The sequence below is a fragment of the Notothenia coriiceps genome, unplaced genomic scaffold (assembly GCF_000735185.1).
Source record: "Notothenia coriiceps isolate Sejong01 unplaced genomic scaffold, NC01 NC01_scaffold00000712, whole genome shotgun sequence".
NCBI lineage: Eukaryota > Metazoa > Chordata > Actinopteri > Perciformes > Nototheniidae > Notothenia > Notothenia coriiceps.
In genome coordinates, this window is record NW_011333413.1 from 48,191 (window position 1) to 59,825 (window position 11,635).

Genomic DNA, 11,635 nt, shown 5'->3' on the forward strand with positions numbered 1-11,635 from the left:
ATATTAAGGAATATATAGGTATTACAAAATTGTAAACGTTGCATCATCATGGGACACAGGCAAACAGTGCATGGGAATAATATAATGATGTTTCTACTATATAATAGTGACATATTGAGACCTTGCAGAATAACCCAGGAGTGATTTTGCATGTCTTTTTGTTATGTTTTTTCACTTCACATAGCATAGAGACATGTGTGGAATATAATAGGACTATAACACTAGTTTGTAGTGTGCTTATCTTATGGGAATGTGTGAGATGGAAATACTTCTGAAGGGTGATGGATGGACGCTGTGAGAGGAAACACTGGTCCATTAAAGTCTGAGTGCAACACACTGAAGTCGGTCCCTCATCCAAAGCGGACTTTCCCCCTCCCTCCCTCTCTCTCTCCCTCTCTCTCTGAGTTAAGAGGTTTAAGCTCGTCCCTTTTTCTCAGCTCACCGTGATTGGACGACGCCACTTCTTAGGAATGGCATCAAACTATTTAAATAGCACTTTGTCCCCCCTCGGCTTAAAAGGGAGATTTTTAGCGGCCGATACCAGAAAGGACAAGTTTTCAATCAAGACACAAGAAGACTTTTTTCACAGTGGAACTTTTTGATTTGAAATAATTCTCCTTAAATTCACTCTTGAGGATTATTGCTGGATTTCTAAATATTTTTGCGGGATTGTATTACTTTTGCTCTGCTGTTTTCGTTAAGCAGGTGAGTTGGGAATATTCTAAGGAATGCATATTTCTGCAGCTGCAGAACGTTTGATTTGTGACCGACTTTAATAACTTCTTCATGTTTTCAACCTGCACACTGACTTTGTCTGGCATTGGTTTTTATGTAATAAATGGTTAGATGTTGGGGTGTTTTGTCGTTGTTTGTCACAGGCAGCAGGTTGGTGCTTCATTCACCATGAAGTTGACAGGGATATTTTTGCTTCTGATGTGTTGGAGCTGCGAGGGCGCGCGAGTTGCAGGTGAGTTTCTCCTCAGAATATTCCTCACAGATTATGATGGGAGTCTGGAGAGTTTTCTAAGCAGTTTGCAGTGGGAAAAAAAAGTGAAAAAAAGTGAAAACAACAGGATGTCTGGTGCACTGCCAGACAAAGGCTGAATGCTTCTTATTATTCCCCGCAGAGAGTCGAGACGACAATAGCGTGTATGACTTGTTTGAGCTGGTCAAAGTCCCGAAGAAGAACCATGGGGTGACCCTGGTGAAAGGAGACGACCCGTACAGCCCCGCTTACAAGATCCTCAACCCGGACCTGATCCCCCCGGTCCCCGAGAGCGCCTTTAGGGACCTGATCGACTCCATCCACGCCGAGAGGGGGTTCCTCCTCCTGCTCAACTTCAAGCAGTTCAAGCGGACCAGGGGCTCCCTCCTGACCGTGGAGAAGAAGGACGGATCCGGACCCGTGTTCGAGATCGTCTCCAATGGAAAGGCGAACACCCTCGACATAGTTTTCTCCACCGAGAACAAGCAGCAGGTGGTTTCCATTGAAGATGCGGACCTGGCTACGGGGCAGTGGAAGAATATCACGCTGTTCGTGCAGGAGGACCGCGCGCAGCTGTACGCCGGATGCGAGGAGGTGAACACCGCGGAGCTGGACGCGCCCATCCAGAGCATCCTCACCCTGGAGACCCCGGCCAGCTCCCAGCTCCGGATCGGCAAGGGAGCCGTGAAGGACAGGTTCATGGTGAGAACACCCGTCATTATAAACAGAGGAAATTCAGTCACGTCTTTGTGGAGTGGATAGTGTAATACTCTGTTACAAGTAAAAGTCCTGCATTCAAAATGTTACTCAAGTAAAAGTACAAAAGCATTAGCATCAAACTATACATAAAGTAAAAGTATAGTCATTATGCAGATTGGCACTTTTCAGAATAGTATATGTTTGTATTGTAATAATGTATTAATCTAAGTGTTATCAAAGCTGGTAAAGGTGCAGCTAGTTTTTGTGACTTTGTATACTGCAGGGTAGCTTGTGAATTTACTCCAGGTGTAACTAAAGTCTGATTCAAGTGTTTATTATATTTCACATCATTAATCCAAATCTGCAAAGTAACTAAAGGCAGCTAAAGGTAAATAAGTCCTTTTAGCTGCCTTTAATGAGTAAAAGTACACCATTTACCCCTGAATTGAAGTGGTGTATGTGTTTTTACTGTATTTATTCTTAAATGTATTTTATTTTTATTTTGTAAAGCACTTTGAATTGTCGCGTACTGAAAGGTGCTATATAAATAAACGTGCCCTGCCTTGCCTTGTAGAAGAACGAAGCAAAACATTCAAATACTAAAGTAGAAATCCCTCAAAATTGTACTTAAGTAGTACTTAGAGTAACACCATAGTTACTTGACACCACTTCTTATGTGCTTTTACATTCAGCAATGAAACATTAGCTGATTTTCAGGATCATAGTTTAAAGTGAACATCCATACTTGCAGGGGGTCCTACAAAACGTCCGGTTTGTGTTTGGAGCGTCACTGGAAGCGATCCTGCGCAACAAAGGATGCCAAAGCTGTAAGTACTCACAAATCTTGTCTGTTTACTCACCACCATGTGCTTCATGTTCTGCCAAGTACTAAGTCCTTATCAAAGAAATGGTTACACTTTAATTGCTTGATGATTTCTACATAAAGCCTCACAGTTTACAACTTGTCACACAGGAATGCCACTATGCACATTTCTCAGGGTGCTGTGGTCGCTGGGCTGCAGCATTAACATATTACTTGTCTTAATGAGTAATTGTGGGAGGTGTAACATTTGAGAATAGTAATCCCTCTCATTAATAAGACAAGATGAGTGTGCAAATATGTAGTTTGATGTATGGTACTGTTCTTATTTCAGCTATAAGGACCGACTCCCTGGTCCTGGAGAACCTCAATGGATCCTCAGCAATCAGAACAGAGTACACCGGACACAAGACTAAAGGTAAACACCGCTTACATCACCCTCCTTTTCTCATGGCTGTTTTTCTATTTCGACTGATCACACTTTTTCTTATACCTTCACTGCCAAATCATGACTTTCCTCCCTGTATTTTTGATAAGACCTGCAGATGGTCTGTGGCTTCTCCTGTGAGGATCTGATCGGCATGTTTAAGGAGCTGAAGGGCCTCGGTGTGGTGGTGAAGGAGCTGTCCAATGAGCTCCGCCAGCTGGTAAGGAGGAGGAAACCTGCCAGACCGTCTGGTGGCAGAGAGCAGGAGACAGTCTGCCTGCCTGCCTGCGCGCGCGTAGTGTGTGTGTGTGTGCGTGTGTGTGTGCGTGTGTGTGTGTGCGTGTGTGCGTGTGTTAGATGTGTCTAGTCTCTATGTTACCGTCACCACCTGTGTGCACCACCGTTGTCAAAATAGCATTAGACATTAGGTATCTCCAAGGTATTGCAGTTTTCAAAGCAAAAGTTTATGTTCTGTTAATCAAATTAAGTTAACAATACTTTGAGTGCTCTGAAAACAATGGAGCCTAGAGGATTTATGCATTTTAGAGTGAATAGTGCTAAACTTAAATACTGAAATCTAAAATGTCCACTAGCCAGAACTATCTTATTCACGCAAAACAAAAGTTAAACAGCTTTATGGCATCAGTTCAAAGCTTTCCCAACCCATATAAAGTTCTACAAAAAACAAATGTTCTCTCTAGATAGTATAATGTCAAGCCTGTATGGATTAACAACAAAGTAGTTGTGCATATTCACATCTTTTTTTATAAGCAATCAAAACATACTTTCTTTCATATCTTTAGTACATTTTAATGAGAAAGGTAGAAGCTTATTGGCATCTAATTCAAATATGTGTTTTGTCTGCTCCCTCCCAGACGGATGAGAACAAGCTGATTAAGAACCGCATTGGCATTCACAGCGGAGTCTGCATCCACAACGGCATCGTGCACAAGAACAGAGACGAGTGGACCGTGGATGACTGCACCGAGTGCACTTGTCAGGTGAGATCTCCAGAGTGTGTATTGTCTCTTCTTAAGTACTTAAATACACGTGTGAGGGGATGCACTCTGTACTCCAACTTGTTTATACACGCACACACACTCAAATGGAAAGACCAATCGCACACACACACCTACACACACACTTGACACCACTCAACTGATCTGGTCAGTAATTAGTGGTGTGAAGGCCTGGCAGAAGCTCAACGGCAGCCTTTACTGCTGTAATAAGAGGTCCGCTGACAGAAGTTCAACTTGAGTGTGGCCTAGACGGACTTGACCAGACTTCAAGTGATGCATTGTAATTAAAAACAAGACCTTGGCACTCACTGAATGAAGTGGAAATAAAGGATTGGTTGAGCGTCCCTGCATTTCACCATTACATTCCTGATTTTCTCTTCTACTGATACACTAGTTGCACTTTTTTCACTTTTTCTTCCCTGATCAGATCCAGGAGGGAGAACATAATCATGCATAGTTAGCCAGTTGAGATCCCTGAGTCATTCACACTGTACTACCCACACAGGTTGTGCTGACAATCTGGCTTCACTTGTTTGCGGCTCAGCGCCCAGTTTCGGCTCTACAGTCAAATCCACTTCCATTATTGGGACTTTTGGACTCATTCCCACCCTCTCCTGACCCAGTTGGCAGGTGGTTGACTGCAGGGGTCTCCGCTCCCAGCCAGAATCCTGCTTTTTTGTTTGTCAGGCATGGTGAATCTGTGCAAACTCAGATGTTGGAGCAGAGTGTTTAATGAGTTGGTTGCACGGACATGGACAAAAACTTGGATTTAAAGAAATTACTCTGTAACACGCACTCCTTTTAAAAAGGTTCACAGAACATTCAACTCCACAATAGTGACACTGCTCTGGATTGTTTCAACCCATTTAACAATGTGAGATTCAACCCAACATCTGGACTTCATTTAGTAGAAAACTGCAGCAACGCTTGATAGATATTCATATATTTGAGCATGTGTTTAACACTTCATTTGATCTCTTTGCTCCTGCAGAACTCTGCTACCGTGTGCCGCAAGATCTCTTGCCCCCTGCTCTCCTGTGCTAATGCTACTATTCCTGATGGAGAGTGCTGCCCTCGCTGTGGAACACGTAAGTATTTCTTATTGTTAGAATCTGCATAGCTAAAGGAAAGCACACTTTAATTGCATTTACGTAAACGTGCACTGTAAGCTACTGTACAAACGGCCCCTGTTTAAACTAACACACAGGGCATTCGAACACTGCCTCATTCACGGAAAGAGCCATTTCTATGTTATCTGCCATGTACAACAAAAAGCCACAAATATTTCCCTGGCAAAGATCTCTATTCAAGAGAAAACATGTTAACTTTAGAGATGATTTAACTGCAATAACATCCGAGTAAATGAAAGGGCGCTTATGTCTTTGGAACATTGGTTCTTTGTGCTCAAAAACATCTTTGAAACGGCTGTAATTTGCCAAAATTGGTTAAAGCGGTATGGAAAATTGGTCGGCTGTTCAGTGAAGCCATCTTCTACTTAAGAAGAAGTGACATGCTCCTCATACCAATGCAGGGTTGGCTGCAATGCCTCCCTAAAACCTAAATAAACAGGGGAAGCACCATTCATCCAGACCTCAGCCACTTGTCGAAGTCATTACACACCCAGGGCCGTGTTTGCAAAATCTGTTTCCTCTCTAAGAAAACATAAGCCGATGGGGCATCCCTATGTACCCCGAGGACAGTGGCCCTTTCTGTTTCTCTCAGCGAGTTATTCTCTGCCCTCCCTCTCAACAGACGACCTTCTATCTGTCCAACTCCCAGCTAAATCCACACTATTAGCCCTCCGCTTAAAGAGCTTTCCCTCCTCATTTAGGCTTGGGGGTGTTTGTGAGGGGTGCTGCCTCGCAGGAATAGCCCTTTTATTGTCTGCCTCTTCCCCTCTCTCTCATACTCTCTCCCTCCTTCTCAGCGAGCGACTATGCAGAAGACGGATGGTCGCCGTGGTCTGAATGGACCCATTGTTCCGTGTCATGTGGGCGGGGTATCCAGCAGCGTGGGCGCTCTTGCGACCGTATCAATAGCAACTGCGAGGGCACCTCTGTGCAGACCCGCGACTGCTACCTCCAGGAGTGTGACAAGCGATGTAAGTTAACACAACACACTCTCACCCAGCCAAACAAAACCAAATAAGCAGCAAGCCTAACCCTATCTATCTGAGAGATACTTGGCTCATCATCACTGGGCCATAATATATGATTGAGCCACAAAGGAGCAGCAATTGGCTTCCTGATAACTGACCTTTCTCTGTGTCCTTTAGTCAAGCAGGACGGCAATTGGAGCCATTGGTCACCCTGGTCCTCCTGCTCCGTCACCTGTGGTGCTGGTGTGATCACCCGTATCCGCCTTTGCAACTCCCCCACCCCTCAGCTTGGAGGCAAGAACTGTGAGGGAGAAGGACGGCAAACTGAGAAGTGTGAGAAATCTCCGTGCCCAAGTAAGTCCCAACATCTGATATTCCTGCCTGCATTTATATGTCTTTAAAACACAGCACAAATAGAAATAAATAATAATTTCTTCTCGTCTCCCTTAGTCAATGGTAACTGGGGACCCTGGGCTCCATGGGACACCTGCACTCTCACCTGTGGAGGCGGTGTCCAGAATCGAAAACGCCTGTGCAATAACCCTGAATCCAAATACGGTGGCAAAGAGTGTATCGGTAATCCCAAAGACACCCAGATGTGCAACAAGATAGCCTGTCCAGTTGGTGAGACATTTCAATCACTTACAGAGCTCCTACAATTAAATTCCATGTAGCCCATCTGTATTATTTGAAACAGATTGTCTTACAATGTTTAATTTACTTTATCACTGTTTTTGGCATTTTGTTATATTGTTTGTTTAAATCAATTAGGTATGTCATATCCTGATCATTTCCTTCACAAATAGCTCATTAGTGAAAAGGGATACCTTTGATGTTGCAGATGATGTTTCGATAATAATCCAACATTGTGGTTTTCAGATGGGTGCCTGTCCAACCCCTGCTTTGCTGGAGCCAAGTGCACCAGTTTACCTGATGGGTCCTGGAAGTGCGGAAAGTGCCCAGCTGGCTACGCTGGCAATGGTATCAAGTGCAAAGATGTTGATGAGGTAAACTATTAGATCATCCATGATTATTTTGTCAGGTATAAAACATGGTTAATGTATGTTGCAAGTCCCCAGCTTAATGGGCTCAATGTTTTTATCTTAATAACAGTGCAAGGAGGTCCCAGACGCTTGCTTTGAGTTTAATGGCGTGCACCGCTGTGAGAACACTGAGCCTGGCTACAACTGTCTGCCATGTCCTTCTCGCTACTCAGGACCCCAACCGTTTGGCAGAGGTGTGGAGCAGGCTGCTGCCAAGAAACAGGTAAGTGCAGATAAAATGAAAGATACTAACAACAGGAATAACTGGTACAGATACAAATGCATCTCCAGGACAGGAATATACTTGAATGTCCAACTTTTCCAGAAACAGAATTTTGACTATGCACAGTGTGTTAATCTATGCATTCCTTATTCACCCTCCAGGTGTGCACAGCCCGTAATCCCTGCCTCGATGGAAGCCATGACTGCAACAAAAACGCCCGTTGTAACTACCTTGGACACTTTGCCGATCCCATGTTCCGCTGTGAGTGCAAGCCCGGCTATGCTGGCAACGGCCATATCTGCGGAGAGGACACGGATCTGGATGGATGGCCCAACTCTGACCTGGTGTGTGTGGAGAACGCCACCTACCACTGCAAGAAGGTACATAATGATGAAGCAGCTAGGCTCTACTATGTCTTGTGAAGCAAAGTTAGTTTTTCTTCGTCTTTCAGAAATTAAGTTCATTTTTTGTTTTCATCTGACTGTCTGGTTGCGATGTCTGTTATTCAGGACAACTGTCCTAACCTCCCTAACTCTGGGCAAGAAGATCACGATAAGGATGGCATGGGAGATGCCTGTGACAACGATGATGACAATGATGGCATTCCTGACGATAGGGTAAGTACAATTATCTAGTGATCATAGTCTTGGAAAATGGTGTGTGTGTGTGTGTGTGTGTGTGTGTGTGTGTGTGTGTGTGTGTGTGTGTGTGTGTGTGTGTGTGTGTGTGTGTTCTTAAATGTTTGCATTCATCATTCATGCCATCTAATAAGAAGGCAGGTGGAGAGGATGAAGAGGAGGGGAGGCAGGAAAGCAAATGTTTCTCCCCTGCCTGAGCCAGAACCTCAAATTCCAACACTGAGGTACAGCTCTGAAGGGGCTGCACTGTGTGTTTGCTAATCCCAACATTAGAATTGGGACAGGGCATAAAATAAAGTACCTTTTCATCCTGCATTGCTCCCTCCCTGTAAATAGATCCAATCAGCCTCAGATGGATAGGGACAAGCACCTGAAAACTTACACTCTACTCTTCTCTTCCCATTTTGCTGCCTCTTTATCAAACAGGACAACTGCCCATTCGTTTACAACCCCAGGCAGTACGACTATGACCGCGATGATGTTGGTGACCGCTGCGACAACTGCCCTTACAATAGTAACCCAGACCAAACGGACACAGACAACAATGGAGAGGGAGACGCCTGTGCTGTGGACATTGATGGAGATGGTAAGGACTGAAAATGAACCAATCATCTGCAGATAAACAGTGAGATTATGCCTATAGTGTACTTACTTTTGGATGTTCCCATTAATTCCCTAGGCATAATGAATGAGAAAGACAACTGCCCCCATGTGTACAATGTCGACCAGAAGGACACAGATCTGGACGGCGTGGGAGACATGTGTGATAACTGCCCTCTGGAACATAATCCAGATCAGGTGTGTGGACACACCACCCTTCCCCATTTCTTCCACCTCACCCACCAACAATAATCCACATTCATCTCCCTGCTTTTCTCTATAGCTCAGCATATATCTGTCTTTCAATTGAGACAGAGCGTCAGTGATTAGCCCTGTGTAGCTGTCTCAGCTTAATCACGCCATGTAAAGGTGGAGAAAATCCTGTATGCAGCAGAAGGGCACATCAGTTCAATAAGGCGTGGTGGGGGGCTAGGGGTCTTTTCAATGGCCCATTGACGTTAGCTGACTAATGTGAGGGAAGAGGCCCTAGGCTGGATATTACTGAGGAATGGGCTGGCCCTGGGCTGTGTTAGTGCCCTGTCTGCACACCACGGGCCTGCTCAGTCCACCTGTGCTATGCTACACTGAGAAATAGGAATGTGTTGAACAACGGGACTCAGGAAAATGACGGGGGAAGGAGGGGTGAGCCTAAATCTACACGAATGTGGTCTTTAAAGAGTGAATTGACAGAGAAAGTGAATGAGGACTGAATTGCACAGTGCAATTAAAAGGCCAAAAAAGACATGTCTAGACATAAACACAGCAATGTCTTTCAAAAGATAACAAAAATACCTCTTCCCACCCTTCAACTTCTTTCATTCATCCCCTTATTATTTCCTACTGCTAAAGGGTATGTCTAGTTCTGCCAGATAAGGATAAAGTGACTTCGCCCTTTACTACAGATGCCGGAGGTGCTCAACAAGCAAATTGGAGTAGGTGGAGCAACAGAGTCTTGTGAAGTGAGGTTAGATTTTCACTCGCTAAAACCTGCTGACAGATCTAGGACAAATTGAGCTTGGCAGCTTTACAGAGGCAACCTTAGACTGGAAAGTCTGTAATGAAAGCATGAGAGGACAGACGACTAAACAATGGTAGCAGGAAACACTGCAGGGAAAACAAAAAAAAAGATAGGATGAAATGTAATCACCTGCCTATGTCAAAGAGCGACATCATTGTCCCCTGAAGCCATTTATTAATAAGTCAGAACACTGAAGTCAAATCATTTGACCATTTCAGGTGGATTCAGATGATGACCGAGTGGGAGACAAGTGTGACAGCAACCAGGACATCGATGAGGACGGACACCAGAACAACCTGGACAACTGCCCGTATATCCCCAACGCCAACCAGGCTGACCATGACAAAGATGGCAAGGGAGACGCCTGTGATCATGATGACGATAACGATGGTGTCCCTGATGACAAGGACAACTGCAGACTTGTCTTCAACACTGACCAACTGGACTCTGACGGTGAGTTGATAGGCCATTTTTAAAACGTGAAGGACACAGTCGCTATAAGTTGAAACAAAGCATTTGGATAGAACTTCGAAACACCTTAGGAACTATTATTAATGAGTATGTGATGTATGTTTTTCAGGTAATGGTCGTGGAGATGCTTGCAAAGACGACTTTGACCAAGACAACGTGCCTGACATCTACGACGTGTGCCCAGAAAACTTTGACATTAGTGAGACAGACTTCCGCAAGTTCCAGATGGTTCCTCTCGACCCCAAAGGCACTTCCCAGATTGATCCTAACTGGGTCGTCCGCCATCAAGGCAAAGAGCTGGTTCAGACTGTCAACTGCGACCCTGGAATCGCTGTCGGTAAGTAAAAAGAATAGGTTGCAAATGTCTAAAACAAATATTTGACCACGTCAAGTCATTATTGTGTGGGATAGAAAATGGGATTTTACCTAAAATAAATAAAGGTTTTGAATTGGTTTTGAATTCAATTGAAATTCTGGTCATAAACTTGAATTTTTCCTTCAGGTTATCACGAGTTCAATTCAGTGGACTTCAGCGGGACTTTCTTCATCAACACTGAGAGGGATGATGATTACGCCGGCTTTGTGTTTGGATACCAGTCCAGTTCCAGGTTCTACGTGGTGATGTGGAAGCAGATTACACAGACATATTGGTCGAATAAACCCACCAAGGCCCAGGGCTACTCTGGCTTGTCCATTAAAATGGTTAACTCCACCACTGGTCCAGGAGAGCACCTCAGGAACGCCCTCTGGCACACAGGAAATACACCAGGACAGGTAAGATATTTGGTAGGCTTGTGGGGGTTATACTCCCCAAATGCTGTTTTAAATATAGGGAAGTGTACAAATATAAACCAATGGCTGTTTACTTTCCCTTGCCTTAGGTCCGCACTCTCTGGCATGACCCCAAGAGCGTTGGATGGAAAGACTTCACCGCCTACAGATGGCATCTGATCCACAGACCGAGAACAGGACTTATAAGGTGGGTAGAGGATAGGAATGTACTCTCTACATGGGTGTGACGTTTGAATCCCAAGCTTTACTCCTCATTTGCTTAACTTTTTCTTGTTTTCAAACAGAGTTGTGATGTACGAGGGCAAGAAGATCATGGCAGATTCTGGTAACATCTATGACAAGTCATATGCTGGCGGCAGGCTAGGTCTTTTTGTCTTCTCACAAGAGATGGTATACTTCTCAGACCTCAAGTATGAATGCAGAGGTAAGAACTTACGTCTCATCAACTTCCCATAAAGCATTTGATGTTCTGCTTTTAAAATCAAGACCATATCCAACTCTTTTGTCTTCTTCTTTCAACAGATACCTAAATGCACTGCCCAGAAAGCTCTGAGGAATGCACCTTTTTTGTATAAAGTATGAACTTATGTATTCTGATGCAAAGTCCAGGGACCGATTTATCCCCGCAACTCTTTCTTCTGCGGCACGCACACTCTGACGACGCGAAGGGCATGTGGTCAGCCTCAGGGTAACTTGAAGCTGGTTTTGAGCGAAGCACCGACCGGTTGACTGCCAGTTGAGGATCAGAGAGCTCGGTCTCCTCCGCCCTTAGCATCCATGAGGGCAGGGAGAGCTGGGGGGG

At 44.6% G+C, this 11,635-nt stretch overlaps 1 protein-coding gene across 1 annotated transcript; it reads left to right on the forward strand.

Moving 5' to 3' along the window:
- Positions 1-530: 530 nt before the first annotated feature.
- On the forward strand, positions 531-11,629 carry thbs1b (thrombospondin 1b). Its single transcript, XM_010784617.1, has 23 exons — positions 531-705; positions 879-967; positions 1,128-1,687; positions 2,436-2,511; positions 2,839-2,922; positions 3,042-3,151; positions 3,807-3,932; positions 4,942-5,038; positions 5,878-6,051; positions 6,226-6,402; positions 6,499-6,672; positions 6,928-7,055; positions 7,162-7,314; positions 7,476-7,694; positions 7,824-7,931; positions 8,379-8,538; positions 8,632-8,750; positions 9,789-10,023; positions 10,151-10,378; positions 10,544-10,815; positions 10,923-11,020; positions 11,118-11,257; positions 11,356-11,629. The coding sequence occupies exons 2-23, from the start codon at positions 904-906 to the stop codon at positions 11,361-11,363; spliced, it is 3,510 nt and encodes a 1,169-aa protein (XP_010782919.1). The 5' UTR covers positions 531-705; positions 879-903; the 3' UTR covers positions 11,364-11,629.
- The last annotated feature ends 6 nt before the right edge of the window (positions 11,630-11,635 follow it).

What these genes read in the sequence shown, in the direction of transcription:
- thbs1b (XM_010784617.1), top strand. Translation starts at nt 904, where the DNA reads ATGAAGTTGACAGGGATATTTTTGCTTCTGATGTGTTGGAGCTGCGAG. An exon ending in AGTGCAAAGATGTTGATGAG is followed by an intron (nt 7,056 to 7,161) that starts GTAAACTATTAG and finishes TCTTAATAACAG; the next exon opens with TGCAAGGAGGTCCCAGACGC. An exon ending in CGACCCTGGAATCGCTGTCG is followed by an intron (nt 10,379 to 10,543) that starts GTAAGTAAAAAG and finishes TTTTTCCTTCAG; the next exon opens with GTTATCACGAGTTCAATTCA.